This window comes from Manacus vitellinus, unplaced genomic scaffold (assembly GCF_001715985.3).
Source record: "Manacus vitellinus isolate BGI_N305 unplaced genomic scaffold, ASM171598v3 scaffold_21_pilon, whole genome shotgun sequence".
Taxonomy (NCBI): domain Eukaryota; kingdom Metazoa; phylum Chordata; class Aves; order Passeriformes; family Pipridae; genus Manacus; species Manacus vitellinus.
This window is the reverse complement of record NW_021939546.1, coordinates 5,249,389-5,268,780: the sequence shown is the minus strand read 5'-3', so window position 1 is coordinate 5,268,780 and position 19,392 is coordinate 5,249,389. Positions and strand designations below refer to the sequence as shown.

The window sequence follows — 19,392 nt, the reverse complement described above, 5'->3', positions numbered from 1 at the left end:
TACTCTCTCCCAGTTTAAAAGCCTGGCCCAGAATGCTCCCCTCCACCTATTTTGTCTAAAGTGTCATTTATCCAGTAAAAATGTCCCAGCGCAAGCCATGGGGCTGCTGGCAGTGCTGTCACTGAGCCATTGCTCCCCGGATTTCCCTCAATGGATTGGTAGCACTTCTTGGCAGGACTGTGGCCCACACAGGAAATATCTCAGCAATGGGAAGTCCAAGGAGCACAAACGAGAGTTCGCATTTTACAAACTAGTTACTGGAAAATTAACATTTATTCTTCTTTTCCTCCTTGACTTTCCCCCCAGTTCCATTCTGTGTGTGTAACACTGGTGCTTTATTATAGTGATACCTGTTTGCAGGAGCCAGACTGTGGCAGGGGGTCCCTGTGGGGTCTTTCTAGTGCCTGTGTAATATTAAAGTGTCAGGCAGGCAGGCTGGGTATTACAAATAGGGTACTTCATCCATGAGAAGAGATTATTATCTTCCTTTCCCAAGTGTAAAAGACCTGTATAACTCACCAAGGTGCAAGTGATTTAGGCCTCCCGAGTCAAAATCCAATGAGTCCTGAAGGGGACCCTCTGATGTCGTTGTCTTGTTGCTGAACTTGAGATATTCCATTTATTATACTGGAATATATTTTCTGAAGTCAACATTGGGTAAAATAATATGAGAGGCTGTTAGAGCAACAGCAAAACAGGATTTAGTGGCCCTCTGTGGTGGCCTTCTAAAAACCTTAATCACCCTTGGAAAAAGCAGAAAGCTGCTGTTACCATTTACTGGCCATTGGTGAGCAAACAGCATCAGTTAATGCTTGGAACTGCTTTAATAATTGAGGAAAAAAGCGAGTTTCATGGTTTTTTTCAATTCATTAACAATTATATAGTCTAAGTTGCTCAAAGTTTTATGCATATTCTTAAAGTTTTATGCACGTCTGTTTTTATTATTTCTATTTAGATAACTCTTAGAAGCAGAATTGTGTGCATGACTTGGCATATTTGAAAGACTAAGGTGACGTTTTTGACCAGTTTTGCTTTTATCCATATGTTTTATTGAGTTACAACTGCAAGAAGAGAAAGCATGGATAGCAATGGCTTGTTTCACAGATAAAGTGAAAAGGTGTTTTTATGCTTTCCAAAAACGTGATTATCTAATATTTGTATTATCTAACATATATTAGATAATAATTGTAATGTCAAACGTCTGAAATTAAAATAAAATACCATAAAATTAAACTTTTTTTACTACCAGTGAAGAATAAATTGTGAGTTAATAAGTAGAGCTCAAGCTTTTTTTTTTTGTGGATCTCATGGTGCTACCTACAAGTGTAGACAGTTATTCCCATCCCAGATTTAGGCAATGGGAAGGATATCACCTAAATGCTAGGATAACTGGTGCCAGTCTGTGTTTCACAGGACAAACAGAGAACCATTATTAAGCAGGGAAATGGTAACAAATTCTAACTGTAATTGTACCCTTCACAGGATGGCCAGCAGTCCCAGGAATAACTCCGTTCAGAAAGCCACACAGGCGGAATATTCCCAAGGGAAGAAGTCCCAGCATACAGAAGAAGCAAACTTCTACCTGAACTGCAGAGCAGCTTATCTGACTGTTCTGAAAAGCAGCTTGGAAAATATCAAATCCAGAGAACAGCTCAGCCTAGGTAATGATTTGATCCTTTTCCCTGTGTGGGAAAAGGGGACAGTGGGTGGTGTACAAGCAGTTCAGCACTGAGAGTATCCCAGTGCATAGGCTCAGTAATAGTTTTAAGGAATTCATAGTAGTTTTGGATAAGGATCAGATTTCAATATCTTTGAAGACATTTTCGTATTATAAAATATCACATAGTGATTTTTTGAAGTTTGTAGGAACTGCCGTTCCTCAAAGCTTTTCATTTTCCTCAAATCCTTAATCTTTGTTGCTGGGTGTTGGATGACTCATGGAAGTGAGAATATCAGACAGAGCTTTTTCTCTGTAAATCACCAGTGTGAGTTGCTCTCAGTTCAGTTTAGGTTGGGCAATTGCCCTGGCACAGAAAATCACCAGAATTGGTATTACATAGGAATTCTTACTCTGTATTTCCACTCCTACTGAGTTAGGATGCTTTCACAGAATGAAATAAAAAGTTTTCATTTTTTAATCCAGACTGTGTTTGTGTCAAAGTAGTTCCTGTCAGCAGTACAGCAGGAAAGAAATCTCTCTGGCTGCTTCAGCTGCACTAAATAAAGCTGTTGGTAGAATCTGACTGTACTTCTGTGTTACACTGGTTGGAGCTTCTTTCCCTACAGCAGTACATGAAATCCTACCCATCAGCAGGCACATTCTTACAGCATGTGACTTAGTGCTCTCCAGGCTTCCTCAGCTGTAATAAAAGTGCCTTTATAACATCCTAATGATAGTTTAGGATAATCTGGATTTTAAGATAGGGGTGGTGTGAACAAGTGTCATCTCTTTAATATATGCTTTGGCTTTCATCTCTATCCACGTGCCACTCAGCTCCATAGCAAGTGTTTGGGCATTTTGGTTTCAAGGTTAACTTTGAGAGGGCAATTAGTTGCTCAGACTCCCAGTCTTTTCAGAAGTATTTAAGAATTTGTGTTAGAATTTGTAAGCATTGAGAATTATAGAATTATATTGCATCTTAATTCTGGCATTTCTCAAATGTGCTAATGTTTAGACATCTCTTGCTACATGATGTTTGGCTGATACTCTAAACTGTAAAGTATTCAACTTAGAGAATGGCCCTGTGACATTTTATTGCTAGGAGTTTTGCTTATTCACAAGTGGTAGCTTCATTTCCTGTGCATTGTAATAATACTGAGGTTATTCAGCAGAATCAGTCCATAAAGAAATATAAATAAAAGGTGCAGGCTAATTGAATTTTCACAAATGCAGACTTGGGAGGCAGGTAGGGTGTGGCAAGTGCTGATCTCCCTGGATATATGAAAACACAGAGTTGTACATTAGAAGGATAATCTGTTAAATGTAAGTAAATACTGTGCTGTGCTGACATTCCAGGGAACTCTGCTATCCACAGAAACAACCACACAGAGTAACTGCCCTTCCTTGGCTGACCTTGACACTGCAATCTCCAAACAATTGCTTTGTGCCCAAGCGTGGCACAGATGAAGATATAAACTGTGCTGTGTCCTCCTGGCGCTGCCTGCAGAGGTGACAGGGCAGAAATCTTTATTTAGTCCTTGGCATTCAGCTGCAGATTAGCAACAAAGGTGTCTGGTTTTGTTTGTTTGTTTTGATGGTGACACAGTTGCCCACCGAGCATTGTAACGATGCCACCACCTCATTTCACAGATGGTCCTGGGCAGTTCTCAGCACAGGCCTGGTCAGTGCTCAGCTGGCTCAAAGTCAAATGTCAGCCCAGGTGGAGATGAAGGATCTCTTGTGCTTCCCTAAAAGACTTGATTATATGGCAAGATACAGAGGCATCCCTCTGGATTCACACAGACTGTTCATTTGAGTTTCATTTCAATTTAACGTCATACCTTCATCACACTGAGAACTGATGAAAGGATGTTTGCAGTATGACTTGGAAGAGGCAAACTAGATCTGGGAAATTAATGTTGAAGAATGCCAGGTGTGAGATCCAAGGCACTGGTTGCATGTGTGGGCTTGGCTGTTGGCTTTAATGTGTATCTGTTGGTATCATTTTTCCTTTCATGTTGTGTAATTGGAATTGATAAGCTCGAATGTGTAGATGTGACAGAAAATATTGTTTAAGATAAATTCTACACTAGATCTCAGTTTTTGGCAAACTAAGTGGAAAGACAGATTTTAGTAGAAACAGGATCTAATAATGTGCAGGTTTACAAATAATGTGCTATTGATATTAAGGCACAGGATATAGGCTGAATTTTACACTTGTCACTTGGGAAGACTTGTCTTTGAATTTGTGGATATTTTGATTGAGGCTATACCCAAGACTGTCCTTTAGACCCACTTTTCCCTTGGAGTGATTTGGCTTAAAAAAAAAAGTCTGAACATGGAAAATGATTCAAGAATGTTTTGAGAAAACTCCTTTACTGACAGCTGGAATATATAGTTAATATTGTGTTATATTGTTCAGTACTTCAACAGGCTGGAAGAAACCCATCTCAGAAGACCATTAATAAATATTGGACTTCACAAACAACTGCACTGAATTTTGATGATTTTTGTGCTATTTTAAAACAAGAAAAGCCAGTTACAAAAACTGAGCTGCTCGAAGCATTTGGAAAAATAGACACAGATAAAACTGGATATATTTTACATGATGAACTCTATAAAATCCTTACAACAGTAAGTAGCAGTGGAAACTCAGTTATCCATCTTTAACCATTTGTAGAGATTTTGGAAATGAGATGGTAAAACTATGCTACAGTATAAGAATGATTGGTTTGTTTTTTTTATTGCAGAGAGGTGATAAAATGACTTGGGCTGAAGTGAATGCAATTACTAAACAGGCTGATTTTAACTGCAGTGGCAAACTTGATTACAGCAAGGTATGGCAAACAGAGATACTTGGTTTTGTGTTACTGACTTGGTGTTATTGTCTCCAGCAAACACAATATTGCCACCTCCATGTGTCTAGTGATGATCTTACCCAGGATCCCAAATTGCCTGTGACTAAATTGTGAACTGGATAAACAGCTCGCAAAGATTTATGCATAGGTATAGTTTCATAGGAGGAAAGCTAATATGATTTTTAATGAAGGATTCTGTCTTCAAATTTCTAGAAAGAAATATAAATCATCTGTTGGGTTGAAAGTCAAACTTAATTTTTATTCAATATTTGGACCTCCTTGTTGAATGGCTCTACTTTACTGTGTTACTGGAGTGGTTGTTCTGATTCAGGAAAATTAAAATTGTGCTTGAATAGAAAATGCGTCACATCTGCTGACCTGTCCTTTCCTTATTGATGTTAATTTTACTCCTTAAAACCATGAGAAAGGATGTTTCACTAACCAGATTCCCTTTCTTTCCTTGCAGTTTTGTGAGTTGTACCTGAGCACCAGGGAGCAGAGCTGCAGGACTGCCCGGGAGAGGCTGGAAGTTGACAGTAGGTTGAGGCAGCAGCAGTTTGGGAATCAAGCTGAAACTTCCTCTGAAGGGATCCCGCTGCCAGTGCCAAAACCATCGCCCAGAATCTCCAAGAAAACTGATCACAAACTACCAAAAGGTGTTTGTATTTCACATTGGGAGTTTTCTTCTGTTGGAGGTGAAGCTCTGGGCCAATGAGCAGTTGAGTTTTTGTTGAATTTTTCTCAGATTAGTGAGGATGTTATTGATTAGTGTAATTTCAACAGTGACAATCACATAAATATCTCAGCAGAATATGTTCTCAGATTGCTAAGAATAAGCTCTCAGATTCCTAAGAGTGAATTCTGTTGGCTGTCATGTGACACAGCCCAGAGGGAAGAGAGAAAATGAATGCTCAGATGTTGCAACATAGACAAGTTATTTATTTCCTTCCCAGATCAGAGCTGAAACCTTAAACATTTATCAATAAAATGTGTGTTTGTTTCAATTATCGAGGCTGCTCTTCCAGCACAATCAATAGGGGAGTTTAATGTTCTTCCAGGAGTTACAAAGATTCTTTAAAACCTTCCCAAACTGGAAAAAGACCACAGGTAACAGACTGCAGAAGTGCAATGTATGGAATATTGCATGGAATTTGTGCTGGTTGCAGTTGCTTCAATTCTGGGCAAAAAACCATTCTGACAAACCAGTGATGAAGGGACTCAGTTTGTCTGTGTGCTTACAAACACAAGGTTTATGATAAATAGCACTAGGAGGGGGTTGAAATAATGTAATTGTAACTAAATATCTGTGTTTGTAGCTGACAGCAGAGCTCCTTCAAGGCCCTCATCAGCCCAAAGTGGCAAAGCTTCCACTTGTCCCGCTGTCAGTGTGGGTTCCAGCAGCAACAGGAGCACAAAGCTAATTGAGCCCGACACAATGAAGGTATCACACTGAAATTATGCTGTTTTCCTCCAGGCACACATGTTATTGCATTTTAAATAAGCTAAAAATCAGAGAAAAATGACTTCTTATGTTTTATTAATAGTTTGTCAAGGACAGCTATAAACTACTGAGAGTTTGATATGTGTTATTATTAACATTTTTATATACTGTTGGTTTTGCTGACATCTAGTTATTGAAAATAATTTTTCAGGTGTGAAGGTTTAATAGAACCAAGTGTGTTTTTTTATAAATGAAACCACTGTTGGAGAAAACGTTTTAATGACTTCTTGAGAAATTTAAAGTTTAATAATTTATTAGGTTGGTGAGAACTTTAAATGCTTAAGTAGTCTGAAAGATTGTGTATCATAAACCTTTACATGAAAGGTAATTGGAAATAAATAACAGATCTGGGAGCATATTCAGTTTGTTGGGCATTACTTTCTAAATATATGCTATAGCCTGAAAATATTGATTTTTAGTTAAACTAATATGTTCTATCAGTATTTTCTTTTGAATAAATCACTCATTCAATATAAATTCCTGTGGGAGAGAGACAACAAAGTCACTTTGCTAAGTCAATATTTGTAGAGTGTTAATATTGATCTTTTTCCTTTGTTTTCCCTTTCCTGACTGAACCTTTACTAGTTTTCTTTCACCAGAAAATAATAGCTGCAGAAATATAAAGCATTAACTGGAAACTGCTCAGATACATTAAAAATGTGCACCTTGAGACTCCTGTATAAAAGGGAAAAAATGGTTATGACCACATAGTGTAACTGCTGCTGGAAAACTGAACTGATTGTTCTCAGGAGCTACATTTTTGTTTCAAATAACAACTCTGGATTTGTTATTGAACTCTGAAGTCCTTTATATCTTCCACATTGCTGTACAGTGACATTTGTTCTATATGAAAATTTAAAAACATCATCTCAGAGGAATTTTTTGCAGTCTGTTTTGGTATCTGGACCTCCATGCAATTTAACCTGCAATTTCACCTTGTTCAAGCCTGATGTGTGGTGTACAAAAGCAGCACACACTTAGCTGAGATTGGATTCTTCTTTCTTTGCACAAGCCAGTAAGAACTGACTGAAAAAACCAAAGCAGCTGCAGATATCAGTTAGTATTGATTAGCATCATACAAACCCTGCAATCAATCGATAAACATGAAAAGGTAGAACTAGAACTGTTAATTTTTATAAACTCTATTTTGCACAATGCAAACTCTGTCAGAATCAGTGAATAAATAAATACCCAGGGATTCATTTGTGGTGTGGATCAGAATGTAGCACCCAAAAATTCTTCTTAGTCATCTTCTATTCAGAAATATGTATTTATTTTTCTCTGCTGTTCACCTGTGGTTTTGGGGCAGTAAGAAAATATTGCCATGAGGAAGTTGGACCAAAGCCAGTGTAACATTTCTGACAGAGGAGAACACTGGAAGTCAAAATACGGTAAATGTCTGAATTAAAAAACCATGGAATGTGTTCCTAGTGCATTCTTCCATGGGTTTTCTTTTTCTCAGTGGAGTTTTGGGATGTGTTCAAAGCCATATCAATAAATTTTGGGAGGAAAGAAACCAGCCAGTTACAGATGTGCATAAACATCGTGTTGACCTGTTGGGCTTCAACTGCAGCTGAATCCCAGTTCATGAAAAGACTGATGGAGATGTTTAATTTCTGCAGAGTGTTCTTGGTGTTGGTTTTAGTCAAGATTGAAAGACATCAGGAAAAAAAGAGAGTGGATCACGTCCTAAAAGTGGAGCTCTTTGCTTTAATCACAGGAACAATTCCTGTCACAAACACTGTTTTTTATTTGGAATTCTGCACCGGTGTGTGGACAATTTCAGTAGTAACTTAAATTGCAGTAGCAGTGACCAGCAGCAGGTAGTGCCTAAATTTCTGTACAATCAACATTTCTAACACAAACATTTCCCACTTTGGCTGTTATTTGACAACTTCTGTTATGCTTTGAAGTGACGTAGTAAAATCAAACCAGAAAATCATCTTTTATCTTCCCAAATGTGCCTATTTGTAATTTGACATGGATAATTTAGGGCACTTAGCACCACCTTATGCTCTCTGCAAGAATAACAGTTCAGGATTTGATTTCCTAAAGCTTTGATCAACTTTTTGTCCAGCAGTTCTGTCAGGTATTAAACTGGGAGACTAAATGAGCAAACACCCACTTATCTCAACTGTGTCATGTTTTAAGGATGAAATAATTGTTGCCTTTAGATCAACATCTTGGAGGAACATAACAGTAAATAATTTGAGATTAAGATAGTTTCCAGCTATGTGAAATGAATGAATGACAGGTGTTTAGAATAGAGGAGCTGATCCTGTTCTCACAATAGTCAGTGGCAAAACTTAAGGCTCTTAGATCCATGAGTCCCTGAGTACCCATTAATCCAAACCAGGGAAGGCAAATCAAGGATGTCTCACATTCCTCAAGGCATACAGTGTGTCTGTATTTATTTTATCTCTTTTTTTTTTTTTGCCAAAGAAGTATCATTCTAATGATATTTGAAATTGAAAATTGGGAGCTGCTGTTCAGAAAAAATAAATAATTGAAGCACAGGGCTGTTTCAGCAAAATCATGGTATCCCTAGAAACATTATTATTATTCACAAACACAGCACGTTTCAGTTTGCCTTTCCAACAGCTTTGACAGAAGTCAAGAAAATTCACATTATTTGACCAGTACTTGTGTTTGTGATTTGTCTGAGCAAATAATCCCTCATTGCTCAGCTAATCAGTTGTGTTCCTTGCTTGGTTGGCCTGAGGGATGTAGCAAAATTCCAGCCTTTTGGTGGTAAATCACACAGTTCAGAGAATTTCATGAATTCACTGGCAATTCAAATTTGATTTTATCTGTTTGAGCATTGGGGGAATCTGTTTTTGAGGCATTTTCACAAGCGAAGCAATAAAAATTGACTACAAAAAGGACTATTTGAGATAATTCTTGTTTTTAAACTAGGGTATCAGTGCTGTATCTTGTGTATTTTGTGCAGGATTTATTAAATAATAAAATCAATATTTCAGAGGAGGTGCTTTTATCTTGATCAGAGATAAAATCTAATACTCACTCGGTTCCCAGGAATGGCAGTGTGCACAATCCAAAGGCTGCTTCTACTTGGAAGAAGATGGTGAAATCATCAGTCACAAGTACAGGGTGCACTTCCCTCAGAGGTCCTCAGTTTGTGTCACCATCAAGCCTTTAAATGTTCCCCAGGTAGAAGGTGAGTGTATTTTTATTTCATTTTCCTCTTCAAAAGAGTGAAACCCACCATTTGATCCACCTGGGATCAGTCAGTGCTTTCCAAACACTTTGTGGTTTACTGAGGGGCTTTGTCTTGTTGCTGCATTGGAATTATTTTCTCTCCAAGAAGATTATTTCTTTTCTAATCCTGTAAAACAGGAGCCATGAGATTCCAAAGTTGGTTTAGACTCATCTGTTGTGCTACAGGTTGGTGATTGATTCTGACTGAAGCTGGTAATAAAAACTTCACTGCAAATAATTGATGGAAAATAGTCGTTTTCCAGTTACTGCCTGGCTGAAATGGGAAGCTGATCAACAGACTTCAGTGAGAAAAAGGGATCTGAATCTGACAGATTGGAGTAATTTAACAGATCTGAGGATGTCTCGGTGCTCTGCTCAGAACTTTGGGGTTTTTTATGGCACCCTTTGTACCTGTACCTTAGATGGTTCTGCTGCAGGATTGTCCAGACATTGTCTGTAACCAAAAAAAAACCTCATCTTTTGTATAAAAACATTCTACTTTTGCCCAATATTATTGTCCTGTGTATAGAACTATCTCCATGTTTTCTTGTGGAGAGGAAGGCACAATGCTGGTGTGTAAGGAAAGGATCCATGTCAGCAGAGCAATGACCTTTTTAGGAGAAAAATGTCTTCACTTTTTGAACACTTTTTGTGTGGTGTGTAACCACTCTTTGGTATTCTTGACTCTTAATGATAGAGCTGTTCTATCAATACTTCCTAATGATAGAACTATTAATAGGAATAATTATCTGTAAGACAATCACAAGGCTTGGAACAATTTCTCTGATTGGCCTAAATAGGAAGGAAATCCCAGTATCATATAATGGATTCTTAATTTCCATTTTACACTAACAGGGATCAATATTATAAATACCATGAATATATCTATTTTGAGGTCCAGGGAAAACCACTTTTGTGCCATCATTAAGCATTTATGTGTGGGATATTTTTCTTTTTAGGAAGATCTTGTCACTGGTTGTCAGTGGATACAGCTTTATTTATTCTGAAGGAGAATGAAACCCAAGAGAATCTACAGCTTGTGAGCTTTACTGAAGTACAAAACAAAGAGGTCAGATATTGTTGTGTTCCAGTTCTGATTGTTTGTTATTTAGTGTGTATGTTGATATTATATGGGTGAGTCCCATGTGATTGGAAGGAGTTCAAGCTGTGCTAGTCAGGTTAGAGAGAAGCAGCACATTTTCCATCCATGTTCCCTTTCAAAACTGACAGCACTTGTGCAAAGTAAGATGTAACAGAATCACAATTCTACATGTATGGAAGTTTAATGGAATTCTTGTAAGAACCACATTATTGTGTGACATGTTGGCAAGTATTGCTGAGTTGCTGATTACATTTACAGATACTCTCAGAAACTCACTTTATTCCTGCGCCTTCAAACCCAAAATTTCAAAAGCAAAATGTGTTAAAATTTCCTCTAATTTTCTTTCTCCTTCCACATATGATTTTGAACTTCACAGAGCACAGGATATTCTTATCCTCTGACAGAAATAAGGGAGGAGAAATGGCAGCATTAACTTAGTTCTCCCTTCTGCCCTCATCTCTGGTCCTGTATGTTTTCTTTAAATCTTATTGTAAGAGATTCACTAGGTGTTTTTATCTTTAAAATGGCATCTCTAAGGAAAGCACCCAGCATTACCGTTGTTTTCAAGTGATTAATCACTTTTGTCTGGATATTACTGGTAATGAAGAAAGGCATCATTTGAGAAGTGAGTGACAAACTTGCCTGTGTTCCTCCAAGAGCAGATGTTTGGCTGGAAAGGGGAGCTTGGATCTGGGAATTACTGGCTGCTCCCGTTCACAACAGGCTGCAGGCTGAGGAAGGGGAGAACACAAGTTACTGAAGAAGCAAAATTGGTGTATAGGGATGAAGATGGAGAGCTGGCTCTCACCAAAGACTTCAGGTGAGTCATATTCCCAAACAGGAATTCCCAAACTTTCTGAGGGTGTGCTCCAGCTAAAGTGCAGCTTTTTGAAAGCTGTATCTTCCTAAAGTACTCTTTATACAGGATATTCTCAAATAGACTGAACAATTCCTGACAATATTATGAGCCAGTAAAGCAAACAGAAGCCTTTGGAAATAGTTTTGCCTTTTTTAATCTTTCAGAGCTGCTTTATTGGATATATTTGAAACAATAGATTTGGATGGGAATGGCCTCCTGAGTCTGGAGGAATACAACTTCTTTGAGCTGAGAACTAGTGGAGAGAAGTGTGATGAGGAAGCATGGGCTGTGTGTAAAGGTAAGTTCATTGCTGTACTTAATTAAACTAATTAGGGCCATCAATCTACTTCCAGGTTTTACGTGTATGGTATAGAAGAACTGAGTATTTTGTAGCCTATTCCAAGAACACATGTGGATGTTGTTCTCTTCTCCTTTTGTTTTCCTTTTTCCTTTTCCAGTCTCTTGTCTTTTGTTTTGCTTCATTCTGGTGTGTGTGCCACTGACCTTCTGCTGAGAAAGTTCTTCCCATTCCTAATTGTTTTGTAGCTGCCAAAAACTACAGGTTTTCTAATCCTGGATCCCGTGGTGAATGAAACTGTAACAGGTATTTGTTTAATCCCTGTCCTTTGTGCAGAGTAGTCTGGGGCTGCTTTCCTATCTCACAAAGGGTTGAGAGGTTCATTTTAGTAGTGTCTGTGGTGCTATAAAATGGCATCCAGAGTTGCTGTGGATTGCCAGTGTCTCACTGTGTATCAGCCCCCGTCATGTTTGACATAATTCCTTTGTAGGCTGTGACATGCTGGCTGAGATACTTTAGATCTGGCAAATCCTTCTAATCATTTCTCCCCAAAACACTCCAAGGTGTTGGATTTTTTTCCTAATTGATGGAAAACTCATATAAAATCCTTTTCTCTAACTTTCTCCTCTGTTTCGTCCCTGTACTTTTCCACACTTGGACTCTGCACTTATCTCCACACAAGTAGGAGGGGTAAATATGTGTCAATAAATAAGGGAGGAAAGAGGAGAATCTGGTGAATGTTTTACCATGTCATTAATCAGTTGAAAGGGTTCAGACAAATATCATAAATCTTGATACCAAAGTTCAAGCCATTTATTACAGCAGCTGTACCCTTGGATAGATTTATTAAATTGGTAATCCCTTTTTAATAATATATAGTAAAGATTTAGCATTGTTATGAAGATGAGAAAACCATTTTTAAAACTCTCTGACACAAGGACATTTCCATTATGTGTTTGCTGACATTAGAGTGATATCTATGATATTCTCCCTAGAGAGGGGTGTTAGGATTACTGGAATTTTATTGCTTTTTAGGAACTAAGTAAATCATTTCTATATCAAGGACCTCAAGCACTAAGGGTGCTGGTTCCAGCTGACTTTCATTTCCCGTTCCTAAGATACCCCTTTCTGCAAAACTCAACCACAAAGTTTTAGCATAAAGAAAAAAATCAATATCAACTGTTTGTGTTTTGAAATCTCCCCCTCTTTCAGGTTATCCAAGGGACCAGCTGTTTCTAGGTAGTATCCAAAATCCACAGGGCAGCTCTGCAAAGAGCACGTGCCTGGTCAAGGACAGTCCTTCCCAAATAATAATGGAGAGCCCGAGGTTGCAAAATGGCTCCATCTTTTAAACGTTGGCTTTGGAAGGATAGAGGGTGTTTGCAGAGAGAACAGGTTTTTGAGGAATACTTTCTGTTTCCTTTAAACAGAGAATTTTGAGATGAAGAAGAATGAACTCACGAGACAAGGATTCCTGGATTTGAATCTCATGGAAGCCATGGACCGGGAAGGGGATCCCAGTGACCTCTGGGTCACTCTGTTGTCCCTGGGCTACAACAAGGCCTTAGAAATGACAGAGGTATGAGGGACACAAAGCAAACCCAACTGCTCATGTTTAACTGCAGCACTGTTTGTGTCTGCCATGAACTGATTCCAGCAGCTCAGGGATCCACTCCAAAATGGTGAATTCAGGATTTACCCTGTTTCCTAGGATAGCACTTGGATTGCTGGAAGAGGAAGTTTTCTTTTTGCTTTAGAGAAAGACAGGATTTTGTGGGTTGTAGAGGAAGAAATTTTGGATTATACCCATTGAAAGAGTTCATTGCCCTTGCTGGTGAGATGTGATAAGACAGTGATGGTAAACTGTGACCTCTCAGCAAACTTAGAAAATGCAGCACTTGCTCTCCTTAAAAAAGCCACTTTCCTGGCCCAAACCACAACAGAAATGGATCATTTTTTTCCACATGATTCAGAATTCCTAATTTTCAGACATGACTATTTCTGTTATTGTTGCCTTTCACAACAGTGTCTGAATGTGTTCAACATAAAATTTTAATGAAGAGGCTTTGGGTGACACACTGTTTACTTACAGGCCCAGGGATTTTTTTCTAACGTGTACATACACTTAGATATTTTATTTTATTATTTTATTTCGTTTTTTAAATTTATTTTTACAGAAATAATTTTGGTGTTAATAGTTCTCGCTCAAGAAAGAGGATCTTTTTAATGAAGAGGAAAAAAATTATGAAAACTTAAAGAAAACATTAAATATACAGATAATTAAATATTTAAGTTTCGTTCCCAAGAAAAGACTTCTAGGATCATAGTCTGATAATGTCCTTTAACCTTATTAAAGTAAAACAGGTTAGTGTAGTCACTGTATAAAATATCTGTGTGAAACAAATAAATGCAGACCCCAAAACAGTCAGTATGAGAGATACGAGCTCTCAGTGAAAATCTTGGCATCCTGGTGAGTGATTTCACGAGGAGCAGTTTCTCCTTTTCCTCCAAGCTGTGGTTGGCAGAGCCCCTGCAAAGCTGTTTTTCTGCATTTCAGCCGCGAGAGGGAGCAATCCTCCAAGAAAGAGGATTTTGGGGAGGTTTTTATCCAGTTGGGAATTTCGGGCAGGTGTTTTGTGCCTTACACCAGCTGTGGTTTATGGCTCCAGCCTTTGCTTTCCAAAGGACAACATTAATCTAAATATCTCCATCTGTTAACTTGTGTCTATCACTTAACACTTTAATTCCTTGATTTCAAACAATTCAAGAGTGGTGTTTTGGGAGCATTGAGCCTCTAACAAATTAAAGGCAGAACTTGAGAAATCCTGGTGGATTCCAGCAGGCATTTGAAAGGAACTGAGGTGCTGTTACTGTATCTGAAAAAATGCAAACTCCTGGTTGTTACACCAGGAGTAACATTGCTTGATGCAACAGGGCAGGTGTATTAAATCGGTGGGAAGTGGCACAAATAGCAACAGTGTGGCAGGGAAAGGAGTCAGGGTTATTTCAGACCCTGGAATACATTTGTGCTTCATCCTAATTCCTGTGCATTTTGCTGTCCAAGGAAGGGTTTCCTGTGTTGGAGCTGAATGCACCAAACTAGATATTGAGTGTACTGTGGCTGGCATGAAAAATGTCATTTGTCCTCTGAAATATTGCCACGGCTCTCAGGTTTGGCATATTTGATATTCAGGGACATGTGTATTTGGGTAATTGTACTTCAGAGCAGATATGAAAATACTGAGGAGCTGTGGATGAAAATCCGAGGGGAAAAGCTACAGCTCAGGTGATGATAATAAACCCCATATTTTCCATTGCAGGCCTGTCCCTTTGTCATTGACATCTATTCAGAGAGATGCAAACCCCGAATTAAAGCCATGTATCTGGAGGCAGGGGGCTCCCAGCTCAGCAGGGCTGTTTGCAGGGCCGTGGTGAATAAAGGAGAGCCCAAAGTGCTGGATGGCTCTGAGAACACTGTGGTCCACACCTACAAATCAGGCAGGAGAATCACTTCTGTTATTGAAAATAAGGTATGGCATGAGACCTCTGTGAGGTACTTTGTGGGAATGTCTATTATTACAGTTCTTCCTCCCTCCTGTTTGTCATATTTGAGAATTACATTTTCTGATATCACATTTTTGTATCTGTTTCATAAAAAAAACACCCCAGTGCCTGATGTGCTCCTTTTGACATATGACTCGGACTTCTAAACATCAGTGTCAGAAAGGACAGTTTATTAAAATGAGGCAACCAGTTCTAAATATCATATAGAATCTGAATATTTTTGTGTTCACATTCCAATTTTTCAGTATTTTGATAATAATTAGAGACACAATATCATCATAATATGAGAAAACAAACACTAAGAACAGGAAACAAAATTACAGAAAGTTCAAAGAATACAGCATTTACACTATTTAGCATTTTCAGCGTCCACAAGAAAGTCAAAGAACAGTGATTTGCATTGATTGTGTTATGGATGAATTATTAACTGGTTAGTCCTACAGGATTATTACTAATCCAAGCTAAGAATTGTAAATGCAAGCAGAAGTGGTTGGTGAGAAGCAGAGATTTTAAACCTTTCTGCATAGAACATAATGAACCTGCTGTTCCTTCTCAGTCTCATTTGTACCCGGAACTGTGAGTAAATAAACACAGCTCAGTAAGATGCTGAACTTAAGATGCTTTAAATCTGAAAAGATCACAGCAAGAAATATATTTTTAAAAGGAGAGACATGCAAAAGGGAATGGCTTAGAGGACTAATATTAGGCTCCCTGAACTCTGGGTATAGATGTGCCCTTTAGGGTAGATGTTCCAGAGTTATTTATATGTTTGGGAATATGTCAGAGAAGGAGGTGAGGTCTGCACTCAGACAGCTGGATGCTCTCTGGTATTTCAGTGAGTCTTCCATTTCTGACGGTAGATCTGGGCTCTGTTGGTGCAAAGGTACATTTGAAACTGTTACTCTTCAAAAAGTATCCTTAAAGCATTTCTGTCCTGTAAAATAGCAAAGTCAGAGGAGGCCAGAGGGATGTGTAGTCCTTACAGGAAGAATAGACAGTTAACCAGAAAACTAATGGGTTCCCTCATGTTTTTTCACTTACAGTCTGAAAACAAAGTGATTATTCATGTCAACAATGAGCAGAGTAAGAACTGCCTAAATAACAGGGGTCTTACAGTTTTTGCTGTAGAAGTGGCACCAAAATCCATGATGGTAAGGGGTTTTTTTTAATTTTTATTGCTCAGCCAACTTAAAATCTAAGCGATAAGAAAATCATATGACATCTTTATAGTTTTCTTTTGTAGATCTTTTATCATGAGATAGGAGCATGTGGAGAGTGGCATCTTTGTGACCAGTACAGATCAGATGTAGTTCTTGATGTTTTGTTATAAAAGTCCATAACAGTTCAGTTTTTCATACTTGGGCCTGTCTCAGTTTTCCATCCAATACATTACCATTTACTAATAGTTTTAATAATCCTTTTCTAAGGCTGTATTTTCTTTTTATTTTTCACTTTAGCAAATTTTAATCAGATACATTGATACCTGTGAGGGACAGATCAAGCATGCACTAACCAGAAAGAGCAATAAATGCATTGCAGTCCTTCTGCACAGTGTGATTTGCAGACAGCTGCTTCTGTTAAACTTGGCTTAAGGATGTTTAGCCACAAGGCATTTTGATCTCCTGATCCTTGTTGCAGAGCTGGGCAGGCTGTAGTGAAAACTCTAAATGAGAGTTCTAAGGGATAGAATGTGAAAATGCATTACAAATGCAGATGATGTTTTTCTTCATTTATTTATGAATAAAATCCTGGTTTTATTATTCTAAAAGTACAGTCCCTTTGTTTAAAAGAAGAGGCTTCCAAGCTATTTTATATTTCCCAGCTTTCCCGTGTGGATTCAAACCCATTGTAAACAGCACAGTCCCGTGACACAGGCAGGGCTGGGGCCTATTCTAATACTGCTGCTGACACTTTAGATATCCATAGGTTGGTCCTCTAAGGTGTTTTTTAGTTGTAATTTAGGCTTCATTCAGTACTGGGTTCAGTGGCTCTGTGAATGTTTTGCTGTCATGTAATTAAATTCCGTGGTAATTTTTGCCCATCAGCTGTCAATATGGATGAGGAATGTTCATCATTTAGTGGTGTGTTCATCATTTTGCTTACAGAGCACGTGAGGTGACAGTTCTCCAAACCCAGCTGTTTCACCTGTTTTCTCTCTCCTGTCCAGGTCTGTCAGCACGTGGTGCCCCTGAACGAGCAGGAGGAGTGGATTTATAACTGTGTGCACTCCCTTGTACGTTAAACCTTCTGGTTACAGAGTTGGGAGCATTCACACCAAACCAGGAGTGGTTTTTGGCAGCTTCCAGACAATTTATAATCTTGTCCTTCTCAAAAAGCTGCCATACATTTGCGCTCTGCAGAGTTTGATTTGTTAAAGCCAATGAATCACATATTTCTGATATCACTTATTTCTGCTAAAGGCTGTGAAGAAACACGTACAGTGATAGATTAGGAGGGAATAAGTGTAAGTATGTAAAATCCTTGACAGAATAAATTATTGGTATGAAAACACTGAGGCACAATAAAAATTAGTGCTGTTCAGTAGAAATACAACTGACAGCTATAATATAATAGTGTTTATAAAGGCTGGTTTCCCTAAATATGCTCTAGTTTTCTATAACATATACTGTAGTTCCATCACAGGCTGGAACTGCTTCACTGAGGAAAAACTTACTTTGGTGAATGACTCTGGTGGGTTCCTAATTAAACACTGATGTGGTTTTGGTGTGAGAAGGATAAAGGAATGAGGCTCAAGATTTTATTTTGCCTCTTTCTCCTTTTTTCCCCTCATTGATAATACTCATCTTGCACTTTTTCTGTAATGACTGCCTAATTTTATACTCTTTTATGTAAAATAAAATCTGCCTTTTTGTATGTAGTAAAGAAATATTACCATTTGAGAAAAATGAAGGTTTGTCTTGGGCTCTTGACTGTTAACAACAATTAATTATTTCCAGGGTAGCTGAAATAAGGAGACTGAAGTGCACCAAGTTTAGGCTGCAACAGCAAAGAAAACCAGCTTTGAGGTACTAAAAATATTCATCTTACTTTTCTGGTTCCTCTAAATGTCTGTTAATGTGGGGGAAAAAAAAGGATGACCCTACCCACTGGATGCTTAAAAAGTGTCTGAGTTTAAAATAGCTATTAAATGTACGTGACCTCATGTGTAAGGGCAGCGAGGAGCGTTGCAAAGCTATTTTTATCTGCCATAACTCCTGCACTCTGCTGTTCCTCTGCTGTAATCTTACACTGGGCAAGTAAATGTCAGTGCCAAAAGGAGAGCTGGGCTCTGATTTACACACTTGGTGCTAGGGCAGGTTTCCTGGTAATCCTTTAGTTTCCCATTTTTTCCCCATAGCGAGTACAGTAGATGTGGTTTTCATTTTCAGAACTGTCTAAAAGAAGTAGAAGTTGAGGCCACACAAATATTTGGTGATCTCTAGCTCTGCCTGAGCTCTTGAAATGCTGCCTCAGGCAAGGTGTGGGTAAATCAGAAGTTCCCAGCTACGTGTCTAAGGAGGAGTTAGGAAATAATGAGACACATTCTCTGTAGAACAGACACTAGAAAGTGAGCAGCCCATTATTTGCATTTCTCTTGTTTGTCAAATCAATCTTTTTAGATGTGGTAGAAATTCATATGCAACTCTCTCTGCATTTTAGGAAAGGAATGGTTAAGGCTGAAGGAAGAGCTTAGTGGAGAAATCACTGCACAGGAAAGACTTGGTTTTGCTGCAGGTAAAAAACATGGTACAGCAACAGGGGAACCTCATGTATGTTCTGATCCTCTTGCTGCTAGGAAGGGTTTAATTAACCAGATTTTAAAGGGGGAACATGAGCAAGCTCTCCATGGCAGGCTCTGCCTTTCCTGCCCTGGAGGAGATGAGAATAGAGATCTCAGAATCTACAGATTATTTTCCAGTTTGCTTCAAGGTGCCACCAAGACAGAAAAACATTCCAGCTTCTCTTTTCAAGGCTGAACATAGGTACCAGCTTATTTTCTTGAAGGGGAGACATTTGAGAGAAAAAGTGTCTGTAACACCTGTAATTTTAATTTCTGGAATTACTTTACTTTTGAGAACTGGTGCTGTAATAACAAAGTTCAGCTTCTTCGTGGGTGTACTAGCACTGACCTTCCCTGACCAACCTTCTGGGGGTATTTGGGGGGGTCCTGGTTGCATGGGGTGGTCACTTGAGGCCAGGGCCTGCCTGTTGTAGGGCCTGTGGTGACATCCTGCTGGTAGCTGTAGGGACATGGAGGGTCTGGAGCACCAGGAGCAGCTGGGGGGATCAGGCTGGAGAAAAGGAGGCTCAGGGGGGACCTTCTCACTCTC

The 19,392-nt window shown here is 38.7% G+C and overlaps 1 protein-coding gene across 3 annotated transcripts; it reads left to right on the top strand.

Moving 5' to 3' along the window:
- Positions 1 to 1,483: 1,483 nt before the first annotated feature.
- Positions 1,484 to 18,934, top strand: EFCAB7 (EF-hand calcium binding domain 7). Of its 3 annotated transcripts, XM_018072142.2 has the most exons (15): positions 1,484 to 1,661; positions 4,083 to 4,294; positions 4,411 to 4,497; positions 4,985 to 5,174; positions 5,835 to 5,959; positions 9,056 to 9,197; positions 10,198 to 10,307; positions 11,003 to 11,160; positions 11,364 to 11,497; positions 12,928 to 13,076; positions 14,818 to 15,027; positions 16,105 to 16,212; positions 17,229 to 17,294; positions 18,019 to 18,087; positions 18,722 to 18,934. In XM_018072142.2, the coding sequence occupies exons 1-14, from the start codon at positions 1,484 to 1,486 to the stop codon at positions 18,025 to 18,027; spliced, it is 1,878 nt and encodes a 625-aa protein (XP_017927631.1). In that variant the 3' UTR covers positions 18,028 to 18,087; positions 18,722 to 18,934. The 3 variants fall into 3 exon arrangements, with proteins under 3 accessions (XP_017927631.1, XP_017927630.1, XP_017927632.1); XM_018072141.2 differs by lacking the exons at positions 18,019 to 18,087; positions 18,722 to 18,934 and having other exon boundaries at positions 17,229 to 17,971; XM_018072143.2 differs by lacking the exons at positions 17,229 to 17,294; positions 18,019 to 18,087; positions 18,722 to 18,934 and adding an exon at positions 16,292 to 16,847.
- Positions 18,935 to 19,392: the final 458 nt, after the last annotated feature.

Bases quoted from the DNA above. Each gene is read 5' to 3' on its own strand.
- EFCAB7 (XM_018072142.2), top strand. From the start codon at position 1,484: ATGGCCAGCAGTCCCAGGAATAACTCCGTTCAGAAAGCCACACAGGCG. The intron at 13,077-14,817 runs GTATGAGGGACA...TTTCCATTGCAG, and splicing joins AGGCCTTAGAAATGACAGAG to GCCTGTCCCTTTGTCATTGA. The intron at 15,028-16,104 runs GTATGGCATGAG...TTTCACTTACAG, and splicing joins CTTCTGTTATTGAAAATAAG to TCTGAAAACAAAGTGATTAT.